Source organism: Quercus lobata, chromosome 9 (genome assembly GCF_001633185.2).
Source record: "Quercus lobata isolate SW786 chromosome 9, ValleyOak3.0 Primary Assembly, whole genome shotgun sequence".
Lineage (NCBI taxonomy): Eukaryota > Viridiplantae > Streptophyta > Magnoliopsida > Fagales > Fagaceae > Quercus > Quercus lobata.
In genome coordinates, this window is record NC_044912.1 from 3692504 (window position 1) to 3714447 (window position 21944).

A 21944-nucleotide genomic window follows, 5' to 3' on the forward strand; every position below is an offset into this window, starting at 1 on the left:
TAATGAGTGAATACCGCATAAAATGTTGGTAGGACCAATTTTTGCAAAAAGTATAAAACTATATCATATGGTTATTATTCACTGCACCATTACATGAATGCATAACTTAGTATAATAAATAGACAAGTTACTTTCTCTAATCTTGCCACCAATTATTTGTGGAATAAATTCTTTTACTAATGAGGGTGTTTAGTCAGTTTAGAGCTCTTCTACCAATTGATCGTTCTTTTAGGTGTGTTATTTTTAGTCCACACTCACCAGTTAATTACAAAGAGAAATCTCTTAACCATAGCCCAAGATGTTCGTTTTTCGTTTCAAAACCAAGACGTTCGTTTTTTGTATCAAAACCAAGACCTCAATTTGAAACATATATTAATGATACAGTGTCACCTCAAATCTAAATATATAATAACATAATATGGGAAAGATTGGAATTATGTGTATATATATAAAAGATAGGAATTAACTGCCTTCGATAGGCACATTGTACATATACTAACACACTGCAAGCTCTTGTATTATGAGCTATGACCCTAGAATTGATACTCAAATGACACACAAGTTACAATATTAGTGCTTCAAAAGAGAATCAGCTTCGCACCGGGCTCTTCCTAGCTTGAGTCTCATCAGCCGCAGTAAATTTTGTAACAAAACTCATTTACCAATATATGGCACGCACAGACAATAATACTACTAACATATATATGGTACCAGCCTAAGTAGAGTATCAAAATTGTGGAAGGCAAAAACGTGCTGAGGTCCAGCAAAAACCTTAGGTGACTACTACAGCAGGAGAAGCATTAACATGTAAGCATGATTCACTGGCTTGCCTAAACGACAAGGTTGGAAGTTTGTTTATGAATTCATCATCAGGACTAGACGACCTCTCACTTGAACCTGACCATTTCATTTGCATGAAGCTTCTCTTTCTCCAAGGACCCATATGGATTTTCTTTTCCTTCATCGACTTCTTGGCTGCATCACACAGAACTCGAACAATGGCATTGAGGTAGTCAGGTTTCCCTATGAAATATTCTGGTAACTGGCTTGTAAGTTTGTGGTACTCATCACATACTTTTGCAATCTTGAATTGGTCACGGAACTCCAACTCAATCAGGAATGCTATTTGCTTCTTTCGAGAGGCTGTGCTTGCTATCACTTCTATATACTCATGTGAACCTATATTCCAAGAAAAAAAAACAATCAATATAAGATTTTGAAAATTTGCAATAGTTACCATGTCAAAGGTTATTATTGCTAGGATTGTATTCAACTATTCTTTATTACTTTCGTAATAAAACAGATAAAACTTAGGTAACTATCCCTAAGTATTGTACTTTTAAGTTTGATTGTATTGAGCAATAAATCAAATCCTTATATTTAATTGTTCTTAAAAAAATAACACTATTTTTTTCTACATTAATCAATACAACCATGTGATCGATAACCTAAAATATAATATTTAAAGAACCATATCTAAGCTTTGTCATAATTTTAAAGCACATACATTGAGGCAAAGGAAACAAATGTCTAGCATGATGTTTCTACTAAAATATCAAGTAAAATTCCGCAAATTGAGCATAAATTAAACCATGGATGATTCATATTTTAAGAGAAAATAAAGGTTTTACCTCCTGGAAACTTTTTGGTGTGTCTCCATCTTGAAGTGCAGAGAGTGGCCCTGAACCCTTTTTCACAAAGCAAAGTGACAACTCCACGTCTAAGGCAGTGGATGCAACCATCGGAGCTTGGCTTTGAGCACTTGCAATAGTCCGACTCTTTGGCAAGCTCTATGATTCGGCTAAGCTCTTGTCTCAACCTCGATGCTGTTAAACTATAGTTCTCCAAAATCTCCTGAAAAATATAACATAAAAACACAATCATTTTTAGCCTAAGGAATTTGATAGAAACTTGACAACCCATTTGTTCCATAAAAAATAAACAAATTATAATCATCTCCTTTTTTTTTCTATTAATTTTTTTATTGATTCTTTTTTTTCTTCTTTTTAATCAATTTGTTTACTGATAAAAATAATAATCTAGTTATGTGGCTGAAAATAATTGATGCTCTAAAACTAAATTTTCCAGACATTTTTAACATAAATATATTTGGATTTAATAATGATGGTGATTTTTTTTCTTTTGAGGGACAATAATGATGGTGATTTAAAAAAGAAAAAAAGACAAAAAAGATGTGGCAATGCAATAAGACAAGTGTTATGAACATAGCCAATTATTGTCACAAACAATAATATCTCTACGTTGTGCCAAATTAACCACAAACAAATGAGTGTTGTCCAGACACTTGAACCTGACAACTCTGAAAGAACAAAATAACTATTATTCCAACTGTTACTTTCCCGGAAAAAAAAACAAAAAATTAAACCTAAATATCACTTATAATTAATCAAACAGGAAATATCAAATCATTCTTTCTCAAAAAAAAAAAATCATAGTATCATACACACTTTTTTGTTTTTTGGTTTTCTTTCAATTAAATAATGTCGGTGCTCGAGCCTTGAATCAGCAAGCTGCAGCCAATGTTTTAATTACCGCATAAACATCTCAGCTTTCAATTACTTCCTATTCTGTTTGCACCAATCTAAAGTTTCAATTTCATTTTTTAAAATGGAAATAATTCAACTTTGCTTTTGTGCATAAATATAAAAGGTCGATCGAGGACAATAAGCAGGAAAATATCATTTTTTTTCCTATTTTTCATTCTAGTTAGGCTATGCTACACAAACACAAGAACATAATTTCAGAAAGAAGAAAAAATCACCAATTTTTTTTTTTTAAATTTACTTTTTCTTTATATCAAAATATTATGAAACACCAAAACGAAACAACAAAAGGAAACTCCCACCTTTTCTGTTATGCTTTTGTGAAAGAGAAGAATATATATGTAATATGAAAGATTATGTTAATTAATGATATGTACCTGGAGCAAAACCTCTTGTGTTTCCCAGTACAAGTTTCTCTCAACTGGGTCATCATGGGAGTCATTGCCATCGAATCCATATCCATCATGTTGGTCTTCCAAAGTTTTGTTTGAGTCGTTACCATCTTCGCCAAAAAACTCAGAAACTTTCTCCTCGAGGCCGTCCATGCCCTGAATATTTTCTACAAAAGCCTTCCCTTCAAGAAGGAGAGAGAGAGAGAGAGAGAGAGAGAGAGAGAGGGAAAAAAAATGGTAGGTGCGTGAAGAAAGTGCTCTTGAAAGAAAATTGAGAATGAGGTGAGGGAGTATATATAGGGTTTGCCACGTCAGAAATGAGAAAAATATTATCAGTTCTAGACTTGGTAGTATGCTATTATTGGAGCCTGGGGCCCTGGAGGATTTTGGACCATCGTGGAGAAGTCCAGAATTTTGTGCCAAAAAAAAAAAAAAAATTATATATACATATGAAATGGCCTTTTATAGTATGTTACTAATTGTTTAATTTAGAAAAATTGTAAAGTTAATTATTGTGAATTTTACCAGGTTTACAACTTGATGGATAAACATGGTTGATGCCACGTCAAAAATATATACAAATTTGTGATTTTTTTTTTTTTTGAAAGTTGATAATGATATGTACAGTTTATAAGATTTCAATAAAATAAAAAGTTGTAATTATTGTTGTAAGGTCATAGTTTTGGGTTCTAACATAATAGAGATACCGACTTAGGCCCAAAAAAATTCTAAACAAAAAATTTGTAGAAAATAGGTTGGAAACCTGGACTTTTGTGAATTAGATGATTGACCAATAAGTTTTGATAATAAAGAAAGAAATATAACAAAAGTTTATTAGGAAAAGACGTCCTTGAATACATCCGAGGAGGTCGATTCTTAAATATTGCTCTTAAGACTTTGTTACAAGTTTGGCACCCAAGTTGCTCCGGGCTCTCCTTTTTTCCCTTCTCCTCTATTTTATACTATCTTCCCTTCATTTCTACCATTCACGTGTAGATTTAGATTGATAGTATTAATAGTTGTCCCATCAGCCCCTCCCTAAAGTCTTTAGGAGTGGTTGTAAAGGCTGAAAAGCACGGTTCAGTTAGTTGCAGAGTATTTAATGCGATAGTAGCAACTTTCTTTTAGATATTTCCATGCCTTCATTTGTCCTTTTCTTTCTTAATAATTATCCTCTTCCATGGAATGGTCCGGAGTGTCGCTCTTAATGGCAGATCATTCCCTTTGTCCTCGGCCTTGCCTAGTCGAGGAGGGGTTCTTACTCGGATTGGGCCCTTAGCCCAACATATACATAGATATGGACTCCCTAGCCTTTCACCCCCGTAATTATAATATCACTTGTTTAGTTTATAATAAAATAGTGTTTCAATAAAAATATAAATTATAATTATTGCAACGATCACTCGTTTAGTTTATAATAAAACCGGCGGGGGGGGGGGGGGGGGGGAAGTATTGAGCTTTCTAAATTGCAAAAAGCCAATAATGACAAGAAGTAATGTGTTTTCAAGGAATTGAGGGGAGAGTGAACCTGATCTTTCTTCAGCTGCAAGTTTGACTAGAGAAGAAAAAAAATCTTAATATGGTAAATTCTTGTGTCAAAGCTTATCCGATTTCTCTAGTGTTGTTTGGAAAAAATTATTTTTGTCAACTTATTTTACTATTCAGTTTATTTTTGTTATTATTTATGGGTCCTACTATACTTTTTGATACTATTCATGAGTCTCACGATACTATTACAACTAATTTTTACTTTTATTTATAATATTTTCAACAAAAAAATTTTAATTTTAACAAAATAAACGGATACCAAATAGACTCTTAAAAAGAAGATGTGTATTATATTTATCCAAAGCGTAGAAGGAAAAACACTTGAAAGTGAAAGATAGTTAGGTAAGCAGGTAAACAGATACAAATCTTTTACCCTTGGTCTTCGTGTTCCACCCCATCACATCATGTGTTTGATTTTTTTTTTTTTTTAATTTTAATTATTTTATAGGGAAAATAAAAATATGCAATAGATAGTAATTAGTGTCACATAAAATGAAATAGAGACAAAATCGCACAAGTAGTCTATTCTTGATATTTTTGGGGGTGTTTGATACACGAGTTTGAGTATAAGTGGCTAAACGGGTTGGGCGGGCCGGGTCAGGTCGGTAAGTCCAACGGGTCGCGAGTCAAAACAGGTCATTTTTAAATGAGTCAATCGGGTTACAGGTCGGGTTGACCTGTATTTTTTAAAATTTTTTTTTTAATTACAAAAACAAATCAATGACAACCTGTTTAGAGAGAATGAATAAAATCAATTAAGTAAATGAATTGCACTTAATGCCACTTGTTAATATCCTTCCAATTCTGATAGTTTTGAGTATGACAAAAATTATTTATAGTCATAAACTCATAATGGAAAAAGTCTTCAATGTTAATAGTTCACTATCAAAATGCATATATTTACAAGTTTACGTCTTCAAAAAGAGATATATCTTAAAACAAACAAAACAAGTAAGCTAGGAAAGTAACAACTTGTTAATATTCTTTCTTTTGGATGTTTTTATGGTTTTTTGAAGCATGAAATTCTTTTATTTTATTATTAAGATTTGGATCTTTTGGGGGTGATAGATTGTGAGCAAAGGAGGAGCACAAATTATTAAATTAAAAAAAAAAAAAAAAAAGGAACAAAGTTTTTTACAGCTTAGTGTGCAGGTGAAGGCAGATTTTTTTATGGACAAATGGAGAAATTCTTTGTAATTCGTAATGGCCACTATTCATTGGCTTCTAAGAAACCCAAATCACTTATTCAATTATCATAAATTTTACCAATTGAGCTAACCACTAAGTTTAGTCAATTTGAATGTGTATGTTATAACTTATAAACACATGCTAATTTAATTTATTTAGTTAGCTAGTTAAATATTATTATATAAGTGATGAATAAATTAGTTATTAGCTGAATATATTCAAAATTTATAATGAATATACCCTTTGAATATGTATACCTATATATATATATATTTTAATCTCTATATATTAAGACAATTCAAAAAGTTAGTTATGACTTCAAAAAATGTCAAAAATACCTCTAATCTAATTAGACAATCCTTATTCTTAAAAAATAAAAAATGGGGTTAAAATTGTAGTTCAACAAAATTCAAAAACCAAAAAAACTACCAGAGAAACTTTTTTTTCTAAAAATTAGCACACTCTCTATAAATATATCTCACATACGTTTGATGTATTTTTTCCTAAAAAGTAGCAAACGCTAAGCCAGCAGCTTACTCCATTTCAAATTCTAAAATTTAGTTTCTTAAAAATTTCTTCATGTGTAAATTCACTAACAATAGATAAATTCGAATTGAATAATTACTTTAAACTCAAAAAAAAAATCTCATCGCACATGCGGAGCTTGTATGATGATGCTACTTTTTATTAAGAGTTTGTGATTCTTATTATATACGATGCAAAAAAATAAAAAATTGATTCACAACATGATTTACGTTTTGACAATAATGCCTGCAATTATTATACCGAAGTAAATTCAAAGTTAGCTTTCTTTTTCTTTTTTTAGAAAAAAAAAAAATCTAAAGTTAACTAATTGTCTATACTATAAAAGCTTGGCATGGTGCATGAATACCATGCACCCACCTAAGCCAAGTCAACAGAACATTTAAAGCATCTGCTAAAAAGGAAGGAGCTAATCCCTGTAATTTATTACCATTTTTTTACCCTGGACAAAACTTATCACTGACTACAACTAGTATTGATTCTATTGAATGAGATTTTTTATTTTTATTTTTAATGGTTGTCTTAGTAGCCTTGAGCCTTGTGTTGTCTTGTCTCTCATGTCACTAATGTCCGTGATTGTGAGCTCTTATTGGTTGTGATGAAATAGTCTACAATTAAAAAAAAAAAAAAAATTCAAATAGTCATTTTTTCATGTCATGTCTTGACTTGTTTATAATTTTATATCTATAATATATTGACTATTAGTTTTGATACTTTGTGCTTTATGCACTTAGTATTATGACGTAGTTTAAATATTTTTTTAGCAAATTTTTTTAATGGGTCGGGTCGGGTTAACCCGCAAAAAAATTGGATCGGGTCCCGGGTCAACCCATTTTTTGTTTCGGGTCAAAAAATGGGTTCGGGTAAGGTATTTTTCGGGTTTGAGTAATATTGTTTGAGTGTTTTTGATATAAGTGTGTATGAAAATGTGTGTAAGTGTGTTTAAAATGCTCAAAAGTGTGTTTGAAATGCCCTACCAAGCCGGCTATAAGTTGTTGTATCCAATGTTTTCAAAAAATTAAAAAAGTTGTTGTATCAAATAAAAAAAGTTGTCTTAAAAAATAAAATAATTACTTAAAAAACAATTCAGCCCATATATGTCTATTATAATGCGGTGAATTTGAAAGTGAGACCTACCTCAAATATATCCTGCTTTTGAATTACCTAAAATTTATGCTGTGAATTATATGCTCTCATAGTCTCATTGATAAATCTCCATTTTAGTTATGAGAAATTTATCATTATCTTGTAATCCTCTTGCAAAAAGCCAACAATGACAAGAAGAAATTTGTTTTCAAGGAATTGAGGGATGAGTGAAATAGGTATTTCTTCGGTTGCAAGTTTGACTAGAGAAGGGAAAAAATGTTAATATAGTAAATTCTTGTTGTCATATATAGCTTATCCCTCTTAATAATAAGAAGTGTATTATCCAAAACCTAGAAGGAAAAAAAAAACCTTGGAAGTGAAAGATAATAAGGTAAGCAGGCAAAGATAATGCTTTATGTTCCACGACATATGAGGGGTGTTTTGATTTTATTTATTTTTTCTATTTTAATTATTTTATTAAAAAATAAAGATGTATGACATACTATAATTTGTGTAACATAAAATGAAACTATGAAATCTTTTTTTTTTTTAATAAGAAAAAACTATGAAATCTTATCCAGGTAAAGATCATATTGTAGCCTATTCTTTTTTAAATTTAATAAAACGACAGAATTAGTCTCTATTCTTGAAATTTAAGATGTCTTAAAAAAAAAAGAATTACTTAAAAAAAAAATCTGCCCATATATGGGTTTATTATAATGTGGTGAATTTGAAAGTGAGACCTACTCTTCTCAAAAAAAGAAAAGGAAAAAGAAAGTGAGACCTACCTCAAATCTTTCCTACATTTGAATTACCTAAAATGTATGCTGTGAATTATACTCCTCCATGGCCCCATCATTAAAATGACAACACAAGCAGGCTCCCTTTATTTAATCATGAAGATAAATATTAAAAAGTACTAAGTCAGTAAATGGAGCTAAAAGGATGTCCTTACTGAAAAAAGAAGAAAAAGAAAAAAAAGGGTGATGCCTTTAATTCAGTCGAGCTGTTTACGTGCCCAACTTATTTATTTTTATTTATTAAAAAAAAAACCTTTTTTATTTTAATTTTTTATAATTTTTTTTTTTGAGGATATTAACCTATGGTGTTCGTTTTTTATCATAACTCTTTATTATCAGACAAAAAACCAATCGATTTTTGGTGTATGCAGAGATTGAATTCCAGATTTCTTATTCAACCATCAGAGATTTTACCAATTGAACTAATTAAAACCCATTTATTTTTTTAATATTTGATTACATATTCTCTTGAAACTAATTATTTAATTAACCTTGCTTTTAATTATTTGACCACTCACCATCAACCTTAGTGGCCAAATATTATATCTTAAAAGAAGTGTCCTTCCTTTAAGAATCCTCTTCATTGCAAATATTGTCCGTTTCATTTATTTCATAGTCCAAAGTAGATTTTTGGATATAGTCAATATTCTATAAACTATTAAATTTGTGGGTTCCAGTTAGCTCAATTGATAAAGTTTCTGATAGTTGTATAAGAGATCTGGAGTTCAATTTCCGCCTACACCAAAAACTGATTGGTGTCTTGGTCTGATAATAAAGATCTATTATAAAAAACGAATGCCATAAGTTGAAACTTTCTAAAAAAAAATACACTATTAAATTTATTAAATAAAATTTGAACTGTCAAATGAACGAAATGGATAAAAAACTGCAAAGTTCTTGGTATATATATATATTATATTTCTTTTTCTTCTTCTTTAACTGGATACTTTAGGTTTGTTTAATTAAGAGGCAGAAATTAAAAAGAGAGAAGATTACCTTTTACTGTTTATACTTACTCTACTTCATTGTTTCAATTAAAATGCATATGTAAAAAATATATTAAAAAAATCGAAATGAATTCTTTTACATATGAATTTTAGTTAACTTAATAGCTAAAATCTATTAACGTCAAATAAAAGATAAAAAATATTCTTGTATCACATTCCATTTATATTGATGTGGTCAGGATACAATGAAGGATTCAAAAGATAGCCTTGCAGTTGATTACCTAAATAGTTTTTAAGGGGAATAACGGTTTGATTGTAACTTGGATATATAATCTAAAATGAAGAATATTGTCAACTAAGTTTGCATTTGGCATTGGATTAAAAAACCAGTTTTTTTTACTATTTAGTTTATTTTTCTACTATTTAGCTTTTTTTTTTTATACTATTCGTAAGTCTCACTGTACTATTTCAGCTACTTTTTAACTTTATATACAATACTTTCTGTAAAAAAAAATTCAATTTAAGCTAAATAAACTGTTCTCAAACGAACTGTAAGAATCAATATTATATGTAGGAGTAATTATCAACGTGCTGAACAGCAAAGGTCCCTCTCTTGCTGCCTATAGCCACTTGGTAGAAGAGGCGAAGTCCTTAGCAAAATTTTTTTGTTGATGTTGAGTTTCTCTATATTAGATGGCAGGTATAATTCTGTTGCTCATAATATTACTAGACATGTTAGCAAGGCTTTAATGTGGATGAAGGATATTCCTCCATACCTCAATAATGTAGTTTTAGCCAATGCGGCTGTTCATTTTTAATACTACAGTCTTCTTCTCAAATATATATATATTATGTGTAGGAGTAGGACTAGCAAATGTCGCAGAGACAGACAGGTTGATTCTCCATCTCTATCCTTAAGCAGGTAAGATAAATAACTCCTATCCTTGCTCTCTCTCTCTCTCTCTCTCTCTCTCTCTCTCTCTCTATATATATATATATATATATATATAATTTTCAATACCCACCTTTAACCTATTCAGCAATTCTAAGCGAACAAAACCAAGTAATTTTAAAAAAGAAATAAGTTTAAAAAACATAAGGGATGACAAAATTGGTCTTCACTCCAAATTCTAGATAGTTTAGACTTAATTACTGTTAAATATTAGCATAGAGATGTGTTATATCATGTTGTGTATGTTAGAGTAGATGCGGAAGAGGAAGCATATAGGAGGAACACTGAGAACACGAGGGTTACGTGGTTCAGCCTTACGGCCTACATCCACGGAGGAATCCCTTAAGGGCTACATCTTTATTGTATGAGAGTGTAGTACAATAACTTCCTGTGTTACAATGAACCCTAACATGAGTATATATAGGCGACTAAACCCTAGACTACTAGTACAAGCAGGAATGGGCTTGGGCCTATTACATTGGGCTAATATGTCTAATATATATCTCTAACACCCTCCTTCAAACTCAAGGCGGAAGCTCGATGAAGGTTTGAGGTTGGATAAGCATGAGAAGATCACTTGGAGATGCCTTGAAGAATGCCTTTGAAGAAACCATAATGAAGAATGTGCCAATTGACTAATTTCGGAGTCTCAAATGCAGAAACGGAGCCCAAAATCAGAATCTACGCGAAAAACTGAGTAAGATAGGCCCTTTTGGAAATTTTGACTTTTGGTCAAGGGTCAACGCAAAAAGTTAAAGTCAACTGGTCCAGAGTCAAAGTCAACAGTCAAAGTGCTCACGGGTCAGATCCGGGTGGTCCGGGTCGGGTCGGTACGGGTCAACGACGTGGTGCTGACGAGACGACACTGCTGACGTGGCTGATGACGTGTCGCTGACGTGGACGTGCTTACGTGGCTGCTGACGTGGATTGATGACGTCATCCGGTGACGTCAAATGACATCAACAAAAGTCTTCGGCGCGTGGCAGGAGCGTGACTGGCGCGTGGAAGAGAAGCCAGAAATCATGGAAGCGCGTGTAATCTCGAATACGGGTCGGAATCGCAGGTTTCGTAGATCTGCTGACGAGGAGGCCGGCAGGGCGGCGCGTGCGCGTAGAAGACGATCTAGAAATTAGGAATCTATGGCGGCGCGTGAGAGATTTTCCAGAGGCTACGGAGGCGCGTGGAGGCGCGTGTCAAGGCTTTGGGTGACCGGATTTCTGGGTTTTGATCGCGGGAGATCTTGGAGCACGGCTGTGGTGTTGGTTTCATCAGGCGAAGCTTGGAGTTGCATAGATCTGAGATTGATGTCACGTGTGCTTGAGTTTGTTGGATTTTGACACCGCACAAAGCCATGGTGGCTGCGAGATGCTGTGGAGTCTAAATCCAACAAAGAAATATGTGTGACTTCAGATGGTGGTATGCACGTGTGAATCTTCTTTGCTGTGTAGAGATGTTTGTTTGATGCCAAGAACGAAGTTTGGCTCTGATACCATGTTAAATATTAGCATAGAAATGTGTTATATCATGTTGTGTATGTTAGAGTAGATGCGGAAGAGGAAGCATATAGGAGGAACACTGAGAACACGAGGGTTACGTGGTTCAGCCTTACGGCCTACATCCACGGAGGAATCTCTTAAGGGCTACATCTTTATTGTATGAGAGTGTAGTACAATAACTTCCTGTGTTACAATGAACCCTAACATGAGTATATATAGGCGACTAAACCCTAGACTACTAGTACAAGCAGGAATGGGCTTGGGCCTATTACATTGGGTTAATATGTCTAATATATATCTCTAACAATTACAACCTCCATAACTGTGTCTCCCCTAATTTGTCAAAGTCCCTAAGTACCTGTTATCTTCCTATTGCCTTTTCTAGCTCTAACTTCAACTTGAGTCTAACTTGTGCTTAATTCGAGTTAACTTCTTTTTATGATCAAATTAATTAGGTATAAATTAGGTCCATTGGCTTGGATTGCAATAATTGATTATTGATCTTCTAATTTTGATTTCGTTCATATGGCATCTTTTTCAATCTATATACTGATAAGCACATTTCAAATACAATGTCAACAAATAAAAGCTTACAAAAATGCTAGCATCAAAGAGTGACGAACATGTAAAAATGTATAAATTTTTTGTACGGCCATTTTCAATCATAAAAATCAAAGCTTATAAAAAGGGTTTTAGAAGGTTGGTAAGATTGCCTACAGGACGTACATTAATTTTAGAGATAATTCAAAGGGATGGAAACCAGCTAATAAAGTAAGACAAAAGGATAACATACAATACTAAAATGTATAATATTTTTTAAATAAATCAGCTTCATGCCTAACCCTGCCTAACCTTTACTGTGGTGTGTCTCAATCTATCATATTCATTATGACTTAATAACACACTATAATTTCCCAAAAACGAGCCTGACTTTTCTTTTCACTTGTTACCTTACAAAATATTTGAATATTAGATGTCAATTTTCAGGCAAGTCATGGTAGAGGGGTACCTAGGATTTCAAGCTAGCTAAGGAAGGTCGAAGTATAAGAAGAAAAAAAAAATCAAATAGGTATCCAATAAACTATCAGCTAAGATTAATACACAAAATTATTGTTTCTTAATACATTAAAATACAATCATTTACTAACAAATACAAAATAGTATTGTTTCTTAAGAGCATCAATTGTTACTAAAAAAAAAAAAAAAAAAAATCATAAACCAAAACTTACTTTTGCTACTTTAATATAGCATTTGAAATGTCTCGTGCAATAGTGTTTTGGTATTCGGTGTTCTAAATACTAAATATTTACCATTTAGAACACCTAATACTAGTACTTTAATACTTTTTTTGACCAAGCTAGTATTCTAATACTGAGCTGACTAGGATTTTTTTTTTTAATTTTAAAATTTTGTTTTTGTTATTTATTTATTTATTTTTTTTTTTTTTGAGTTGGGTAGTTACTAATTGAGTTAAGCTAATTAAAAGAAAGGAGTCTAAGTTTTTGGAAGAGGAAGGCACAACTCTAGAATATATATATATATATATATATATGTATAATCATTAAAAAAAATTCTTTTTTTTTTCTTTGGGCCGGGCCAGGGCCCACTTCTCCCCCACCCCCCCCCCCCCCCACCTTCTTTTTTTGTCTTTATAGTTTTTTTTTTCCCCCAAACTATCTAACTCTAGTGAAAGTGAGGGTTAGGAACAGATATTTTTCATATAATTGACAATAATAGATTTATTAATAGGAACTTAGCTTTTTAATTTGTTATTTTTGTGCTTAATCAACTTGATGTGATAAGTAGGAATGAAATGCCCTTGGTTTAAGATTGAATCATCAGTATCTCTCGCTCTTTCTTTTATTAATAGGAACTTAGCTTTTTAATTTGTTATTTTAATTTGTGCTTAATCAACTTGATGTGATAAGTAGGAATGAAATGCTCTGGAGTAAGATTGAATCATCGATATCTCTCGCTCCTTCTTTTAGATTAGAAAACCTTGGTAGGGTAGGTTGAAGTGAGGTAGAGTGAAAGCATTTAGTCATCTCTAAATTTCTAATGACCAGTGGTTCCAACACTCATAAATGAGAAAGGAGAGAAGCGGTAGTAATAGTATTGATAGTAAAAGATAAAATGTTTTGAAATAGTAAAAGTATATATATATATATATATATATATATAATAAAAAATACAAACAGTCAGATGGGATATTTTACCATACATAAATATAAGAAAATACATTTACTATGACATTTTGAGTAGAATTTACCTTGTTAGTTGGAATATACTTCTTGAAAAGACTTTGAAGTTTTAATATAATATATAGGAACTCCACTTAATTAAAAAAAAAAAAATACAAGTCTATGGTTTTGGGTCTAATTAGATTAAATTAGATGATGTCCCGCACGATGCATGGTCTACTTTATAATTTTATTTAAAATCATTTTTATGTATATTAAGATCTACATATTATACTTATTTTGTTGTATAATATTTATGTTTGCCCATAATATTGTTGAATATATTGAAACTTGATTTTCTTTATTCATATTTTATTAAAAAAACTGTATAACACTATAAGACGTTATAATATTTACTGTAACTAAAAAGTAGATTTTATTTTTTAAATAGATTAAATGATTTTGAAATTTATAAATAATAATTTAAAGCATAAAATACTTTTATATCCTAATATTATATAAATTTAAGCAACCTCTCAAACACTTTCTTAACCACTCTATCTTCACAACTAAATATGGAGACCTTAATCGCAATCAAATAGGAACTTAGCTTTTTAATTTTTAATTTTTGTGCTTAATCAACTTGATGTGATAAGTAGGAATGACAATGCACTAGACTAAGATCAAATCATGGTCTCGATCCTTCTTTTAGGTTAGAAAACCTACGAACTTTTAGGTTAGAAAACCATCGCAGGGTAGGTTAAAGTGGATAGAGTGAAACTGTGAAAGCATTTAGTCATCTCTAAATTTCTAATGATTAGTGGTTCCAACTACTCATAAATGAGAAAGGAGAGGAGCGGTAGTAATAGTATTGATATAAAAAGACAAAATGTTTTGAGATGGTAAAAAAAAACACACACACACATACACACATATATATAATATACAATCGGATAGGATATTTTACCATGCATAAATATTAGAAAATACATTTGCATCGAAATTTTGGGTAGAATTTACCAAGTTAGTTAGAATATACTTCTTGGAGACAACTTTGAAGTTTTAATATAATATATAGGAACACCATTTAATTAAAAAAATATATAAGTGTAGGGACTAGGTTTGAGCATTTCTTCTATTAGATGAGTGGACTCAGGCCCAACTAGCCCAATACAATAAATTTATAGAGAATGGATTTAAGAACTAGGCCTTAGTGAGGGTTGTAACAACTAGACATGGTTATAAGTGGGTTGAATAACAAGGACGTGGACTAAAGTGTGAAATTCTGTCCTCAGCCCTCATCCGAGAAGCTTGTTATTCTTATTATTTCTTCAGTGCTTGGTTACAAAGGTTTCAAAGATCATACAAATTGCTCCCGTATTCTTTATTTCTAATTCCCGATCCCCCTTTTCCTGGAGGATTTCTCACGTTATATATCCCCTCCCAGTTGATCTTGGCCCTCCATCTGTTGGTCATGTAGGTCACTACTCGAGTGCTTGTCCCATCAGCCGTATTTCCAAACCTTCTATGTGTTGCAGCAACCAAGGCAGCACTGTTTAGATGTCATTTCCTCATTAATGTGGCCAGAACGTTAGTTGTGGACATTTAATACGGAAGTGACAGTTTCTCTTTGAATTGCTCCTCCACCATGCTCCCATGGCTGAGCCATTGTACTTGTCCTTTTTCCTGGGATACTCTGGGAGGTTGGCTTCGATGGCGTGCCGCTCTTCCCTTCTATGATCTCGGTTGGCCGAGAACAGGATTGTCCTTGGCGATGTTTCTTGGCAATTTGGGCTTTCTTCGTTCATCCTCGGGCATTTCTTCCTCCTCGTCGTGGGTCTTGGGTTTAGTATAAAGTGGGTCGGAGTTGCCAAATTCTTTGACCCCACAATAAGTATATAGTTTTGGGTCTAACTATGTTAAATTAATTACTCAGTTTCTTTATCTTTGTAGTTAAAACTTTTAATCACACATGTATATACTCAATGGTATCATCTATTTGCCCAAAACAAGAAGTTTCTTACGCAAGAGGAATTTATAATAAATCTGGTAGTCTGGTGGATCTCCTTCAATTAGAATCATACATGTGACTCAGACTCTCAGAGAGCTCTTATTTGTTATATTTGAGGAATATCGAGTAATCACTAAGCACATGGCAAACTAATGGAAAACAAAAATGCATCGATCACTAAGCACTTTCTTCAAAAGGAGTAATTCCTTTCTTTTCGATCACTTGCAAAAACCTAATTGGCATGTGCTTCTTTCCACTTTATAAATTTAATCTGTGCATGTTCCACGTTTTAATTCTTCTTTTCGCCATTGAGACCAAAAAGAAAGTCTCCCACTCCCATTTTGGAGCTATTTTCTTACAAGTTGCAATCATTTTAAACTCCAGGAAACACTTTTCTGGATAACCTTGGGAGTAGTGGTGGTACCTTATAAATATAGTCATCACTGCATTGATAACCAGAAAGAATATCCTAAGCTGCCCTGAGAATCAAAATAGAATATCCAAAGTGTTTCTTTTGTATCATTGGTTTACCACCACACGGAGGGAAAAAGCAAGAGAAAAAAAATCTACCTGTCTTTTTCTTTTTAATTGTTTGGTTAGTAAATGAGAAAAAAAAAAAAAAAAGGAAAGGGACAACATGATTTAAAATTCTCCTCCAAGGCCCACTAACAATGACATTCTCTCCAAAAGTGAGTTTTGAAGATAAAATTGGTTAAGCATTAGGATTGGCCCCAAATTGATATTTTAGCAATACACTTGCTCAAATTGTGTTTTTCCTGAGTATGTATTATTAAAAAAAATTTAACAACTATGAATAATGTGTATATATACAAATTAGTGTAATTAGATGGTAAAACTAATATATTTTATTTTATTGTCTCTATCTTCTGATAAATAATTATTATCCTTTTTATCATTTTTTCTCTCTCTTCATACTCTGTTTCTCTCAAGTAAATAGTAAATAAAAAAAGAATATTTAAATAAAGTGGTGAAAAAATAAAGATTGAAATGTGATGTATTGTAAAGTAGAATGATATAATAAATAAAGTAAACTTTTAAATGGTAATGTTGGGTGCATAAAGCACATGGTCCAGCCCACAAAGTAAAAACCCACATATGGGTTTGTATTTTTATTCCATGGCCAACTAGTATTCCTAGTTCGAGTGGATTTTGTATTTGTGTAATACAAGTATGGTGTGGTGGCTAGGGTTATTTAGGTAAGGATCATATGTGATTGTTGTTGGTGTGCCACACAGTGAAAAAAGAAAAAAGAAACAGGGAGCCGCATATTGAATAGAGAAAAATGATTGCTACCTTTGAGAGAGATAATTAGTGTGTGTGAAAGCAAAAAAACAAAAGAGATTTTTCTTTAGCCGTGAAACATTCACAAAAAATTATTATAATTGATTTAATAATAATGAAATTATTCGGAGTTTGTCCCATGATTTTTCCCTTTAAAGAGAAAAGATTTTTTACGTAAATATATGTGATTACTATTTTGAATTGTTAATATTTGTAATAATATTATTTGAGACCCAACAGGTAAAATATACATTTTTATACAAACTCGGGTGTGAATGCTTAAAAGACTATATTGGCACACCATGAAAGTAACAATGTGATGATCTTGATCGTATAACAATGAAAGCTACAACTTTGCAATGGTGGTCATGAATAGAGAGGTATTACTTGGATATTAGTACAACAGTAAAATGAGATTGAGGCTTGCATGTCAAAATAGTAAGTTTAAAGGTTTTCTCGTAGGATAGTCTTTTTGGTATCTTGTCCATTGTGGAGACAGGCATTATGTCTAAGTCAAAAGCGATTTTTGAAAAGACGAGTACCATATTTTCAAAGGTTATTTGCCAAATTGCTTTCAAACATTGCTCTTTTGATAAATAATTTAAAATATATATTATTTACCAAAAATGGTTCACCTTTACTCTCAATATTTTTTTATCCTTAATTTCCAAATATTTATTGCTAACTAACATCAAACTTAACTTAAACCATTTTTATTAATTTAGGGGTCTTGTGGCTTAAAAAAAAATTGTTTAAAAGGCTCAGTGCAGTGAGGCTTCACTCTCTTGTAGCGAAAAAGTTGGGTTTGACTCTGCAATTTTATTAGGTACTCCCTTCATCCCAAAGTAGGTGTTCCATAATTATCTAATTTATCTTTATGTACTCTTAAATATATATTTTGCAGGCAAGGGAAATGTGGAGTATGGGCATCATTTTGAGACACACCAAAAAGAATGAGGATGCACTTAATTAGCAGAGGGAATATTAAAAGAATTTGTTCATATAGTACTGTGTTTTTTTTTTGGGAGCATCTATAAAATTGCTCTTAAAGGAAAATATACATAGATAAATAATATATTTTTTTGAAGACATAAAACTAATTAATATTAAGTTTTTGTATGTGTTATCATCAATCTACTCAAATTTCATTAGTTCTCCTATAAAATTAAAATAGATTTTTATTTGTGTTGGAAGTTTTGTGGAGGACCAGCTTAAGTGCTCAACACCTCCTTCATGTAGCTTAGTATTCCCATATTTTGCAATGAGACATTGTTTTGGCTATTGTCGTAGGATTTGTGTTGAAAGATTTAATTAATTCGAATATTACTAATTGGAAAAAAAAAAATTTTAAATATTTGGAAAATCTTTGGAGAAAAGTAATATTGGTCCATGCATGAATTATATGGATCTTAAAACATTTGTATCAACTCGTGCAAAAAAAAAATCTACTTTAGCATTGTTAGAAATACAGAGTAATTGTATTGTATTTCATTGAGTAATAGAATATACATAAGTGCCTTTATATAGGAGGTAGAGTGTGTAGTACAAGTAAGTGTGCTATACAAGTAAACAAGGTGGGCCTAAAGCCCACATACCCTAATATACGTTAACAGCCCCCCTCAAACTCAAGGTGGATGTGAGACCAACTTGAGATTGTCAACCAAAGTGCGAAGACGTCCCTTAGGATGTGACTTGGTGAAGATATCTGCAAGTTGATCTTTAGAAGAAACTGAGATCAGCTTGAGAGCACCATAAACAAGATGATAACGGATAAAATGACAATCGATCTCGATGTGTTTAGTCCGTTCATAGAAGACATCATTGTGAGCAATATGAATGACACTCTGGTTGTCACAATAAAGAGGAGTAGCAGAGGATGTGGACACACCTAAGTCTTTGAGAAGCCATCGTAGCCAAAGGAGCTCAGATGTGGTATCAGTAAGGGCACGATATTCTGCTTCAATACTGGAGCGGGCCACATGAGTTTGTTTCTTGCTTTGCCAAGAAATCAGAGAAGAACCAAGAAAAAAGCAATAACCAGTGGTGGACCTGCGATCAGTGGGATTTCCTGCCCAATCAGTATCAAAAAATGCACGGAGAACAAGAGGAGACTGAGCAGAGTAGAAAAGACCATGGAAGAGAGTGCTCTTTAGGTATCGAAGAATACGCAGAACAACAGTATAGTGAGTCGATCGTGGAGCAAATAGATACTGACTCACCTGATGAACAGCATAGGAAATGTCTGGACGAGTGACAGTGAGATAAACTAGGCTGCCAACCAAGCGTCTTGGCGGCGCGTGGTGGCGCGTGCAGGTTACGCCGAGAATTCTGGTGGCGCGTGGAGGCACGTGGAAGGTCCGATGAAGACGAAATTTCACAGAAAGGCAAATCGGAGAGACTACTTTCCAATGATGCTATCTGTGGTCTGATCGGAGAAGCGGAAGTGGTGGTGGCGGCAAGGCAGTGGTCTTTGATGCACTGGAGTCGTGGTGAAGGCAGCGGTGCTGCTCACAAAAACGGTTGCAGAGGACACCCAAGAAGACAAGACTGCTTAAGAGCGGCACACCAAAAGATTAGAGCAGTGGCTTTGATACCATGTTAGAAATACAGAGTAATTGTATTGTATTTCATTGAGTAATAGAATATACATAAGTGCCTTTATATAGGAGGCAGAGTGTGCAGTACAAGTAAGTGTGCTATACAAGTAAACAAGGTGGGCCTAACGCCCACATATCCTAATATACGTTAGCAAGCATAAGAACTTACATTTTTCTAGTTTACACAATCGTTTTTAAAAAAGCCCCCCATCAGATTATCGATTTTACACTATATTTTATTAAAATATTATTTCTTTATCAACCAAGAAAAAGGGGGGGTGGGGGGAAACAGAGAGATGAGAAATGACTAAAAAATTAAATATATAGCTACAATGTAGCAACTTTGCAAATTTATATATTTTTAACTTGACTAATGTGTGATCTTGAAACTTCAATGCGTAAAACTGAGTCATTTTTATATTTTGTATTGTCAAATGCTCTTAGTTGCTTCTATCATGATATTATAAAGAAATAATACAATAATCAGGCATCAAAGCAAACGGATTATGATCAATTAACTATTACACTAGTTTAGTGCAGCAACATCAATTATCTCTTGATGATGATAATACAAGAGGTTAAGTGAAAGGAGCCCTTTTTCCACTGACTTGACGGTGTAAACACTAAACATATATGATAGCCTTTTGAAAGTAGTGTCAAATCTAACCAAAGAGGTCTAGGACGTTCTTGTTTGTAATTTTCTATAACTGATATACCGTGTGGAAGCCACTCTTGGTTGTTTCCTCACTGGAAACAATTATGTGTATGATTGCTTATCAGAAAGTAAAGCATACTTATCCAGTTTTTGTAGTTTTCTCAGGAAGCTCTTGGAGTTTGTTTTTGTAGTTTTCTCAGGAAGCTCTTGGAGTTTCTTTCTTATCCTAATTAAAGGGAATTCTGATTGATAAAACATAAAGCACATTAATGGTAATAGCACTACTGACAGTGGTGTTAAAGTAAGCCTTATGAAAAGATGGATAACCAATCTTATTTCTCACTAAAACGTGGTGATTTAGAAAGCTTGACAACTTGGCTGGGTTTTGTTAGCTTTTCCCAACTAATCTGATTGAACTTCAGATTCCAAATGGGAAAACCCAAATTAAGCTGAAAAAAAGGAAAAACTTCTAGTACATTTTTAGAAATTTGGCTTGGAAAAGAAAAGAGCAACTAGTCACAACATGGGGTAAAAGGCCCCCAAAATTGTGTATTACAAAAGAGAGAGATCAGTTTATTATAAGTTACTGTAAGCCTTTATTTGATTTAGTACTCTAATTACTAAGTATGTTTTTTCTTTTCCTTAGAGATTTCATGGACTTAAAGCCCTATATTAACCATACATAAAGACCCATGCTTTTCTATGAAGAAATTGACCTATAAAAGAAGTCATTCTTTATAGCTCAAATTAAAAATAAAATTTCAGCAAAATAAATAAAAGCAAAAAATCAGTCTCCATAAAAATAAAATTAAAAGCAAAAAGAAAAAGAACAATACCAAATAAAAGGAAGGAAAAGGATCCACCCAATTTCATTAGGGGTACATGGGTTTGGAAAGAGCCCAAAAAACACCTGTCATTGTGAGAGACCCGGTCAATGTGGGCCGACATGAAAAAATATAGCTGGGTTGTTTCACTTGTTTGACGCCCAATCTCATCTTTATCTTTGATGAATTAGCTCTTTTTGGGCAGCCATAACTTCTTCTCAGTCAGTGTATGTATCACATGAAAAGCACTCTATAATTTTTTTTTTTTTTTTTTGAGAAACCCTCTATAATATTCTCTATTCTTGATAGAAAGGCCAACAACCTTTTTCTTTTCTTTTTTGAACAACGGACCTCTCTTCTTTAAGGACCATGGACCTAAGGTAGTATTTCCCCCAGTGGTGTCCTAGTTTTGGGAGGACCATTCCACTCTGAAAGCTTTTCTCCAAATCCATTAAATAGCGGCTTGGAAAGATTATTCACAATTTCACGATACGATTGAGGATTGAGCGACTTATATAGCTTCTTTAAATAATATGTATCGATGGTCTTATGAATCATCACAAAGTGGATCAAAGAAAAATTCTTCCAAATCAATTTAAAAGAAAATTTTGTATATTTCACTTTGGTCATGAAGCACCTTGAAAATCCTATCAATTGATACTATAAAGTTCTAAACCAATGAATCTATGAAAAATATGATGTATCTTTTTAAGTCTATAGAAAGGATTTGGGTTAGGTCTAGTCTATCCAGTGCATTGAATCGTTGATATGATGACATATAGTCAAAAATGCACACATATTATCATTTCAACAAGTGTAGTACAACTAAACACTAGACCCAAGCTTTAGCCAGTACAAA

The 21944-nt window shown here is 32.7% G+C and overlaps 1 protein-coding gene across 1 annotated transcript; it reads right to left on the minus strand.

The window, feature by feature from the left end:
- Positions 1-419: 419 nt before the first annotated feature.
- On the minus strand, positions 420-3212 carry LOC115959093. Its single transcript, XM_031077397.1, has 3 exons — positions 2942-3212; positions 1632-1854; positions 420-1179 (listed from the first exon to the last, which is right to left on the minus strand). Exons 1-3 carry the CDS (start codon positions 3107-3109, stop codon positions 773-775), a joined length of 798 nt encoding a protein of 265 aa, XP_030933257.1. The 5' UTR covers positions 3110-3212; the 3' UTR covers positions 420-772.
- Positions 3213-21944: the final 18732 nt, after the last annotated feature.

What these genes read in the sequence shown, in the direction of transcription:
- LOC115959093 (XM_031077397.1), bottom strand. Translation starts at nt 3,109, where the DNA reads ATGGACGGCCTCGAGGAGAAAGTTTCTGAGTTTTTTGGCGAAGATGGT. An exon ending in CACAAGAGGTTTTGCTCCAG is followed by an intron (nt 1,855 to 2,941) that starts GTACATATCATT and finishes TATATTTTTCAG; the next exon opens with GAGATTTTGGAGAACTATAG. An exon ending in CACCAAAAAGTTTCCAGGAG is followed by an intron (nt 1,180 to 1,631) that starts GTAAAACCTTTA and finishes CTTGGAATATAG; the next exon opens with GTTCACATGAGTATATAGAA.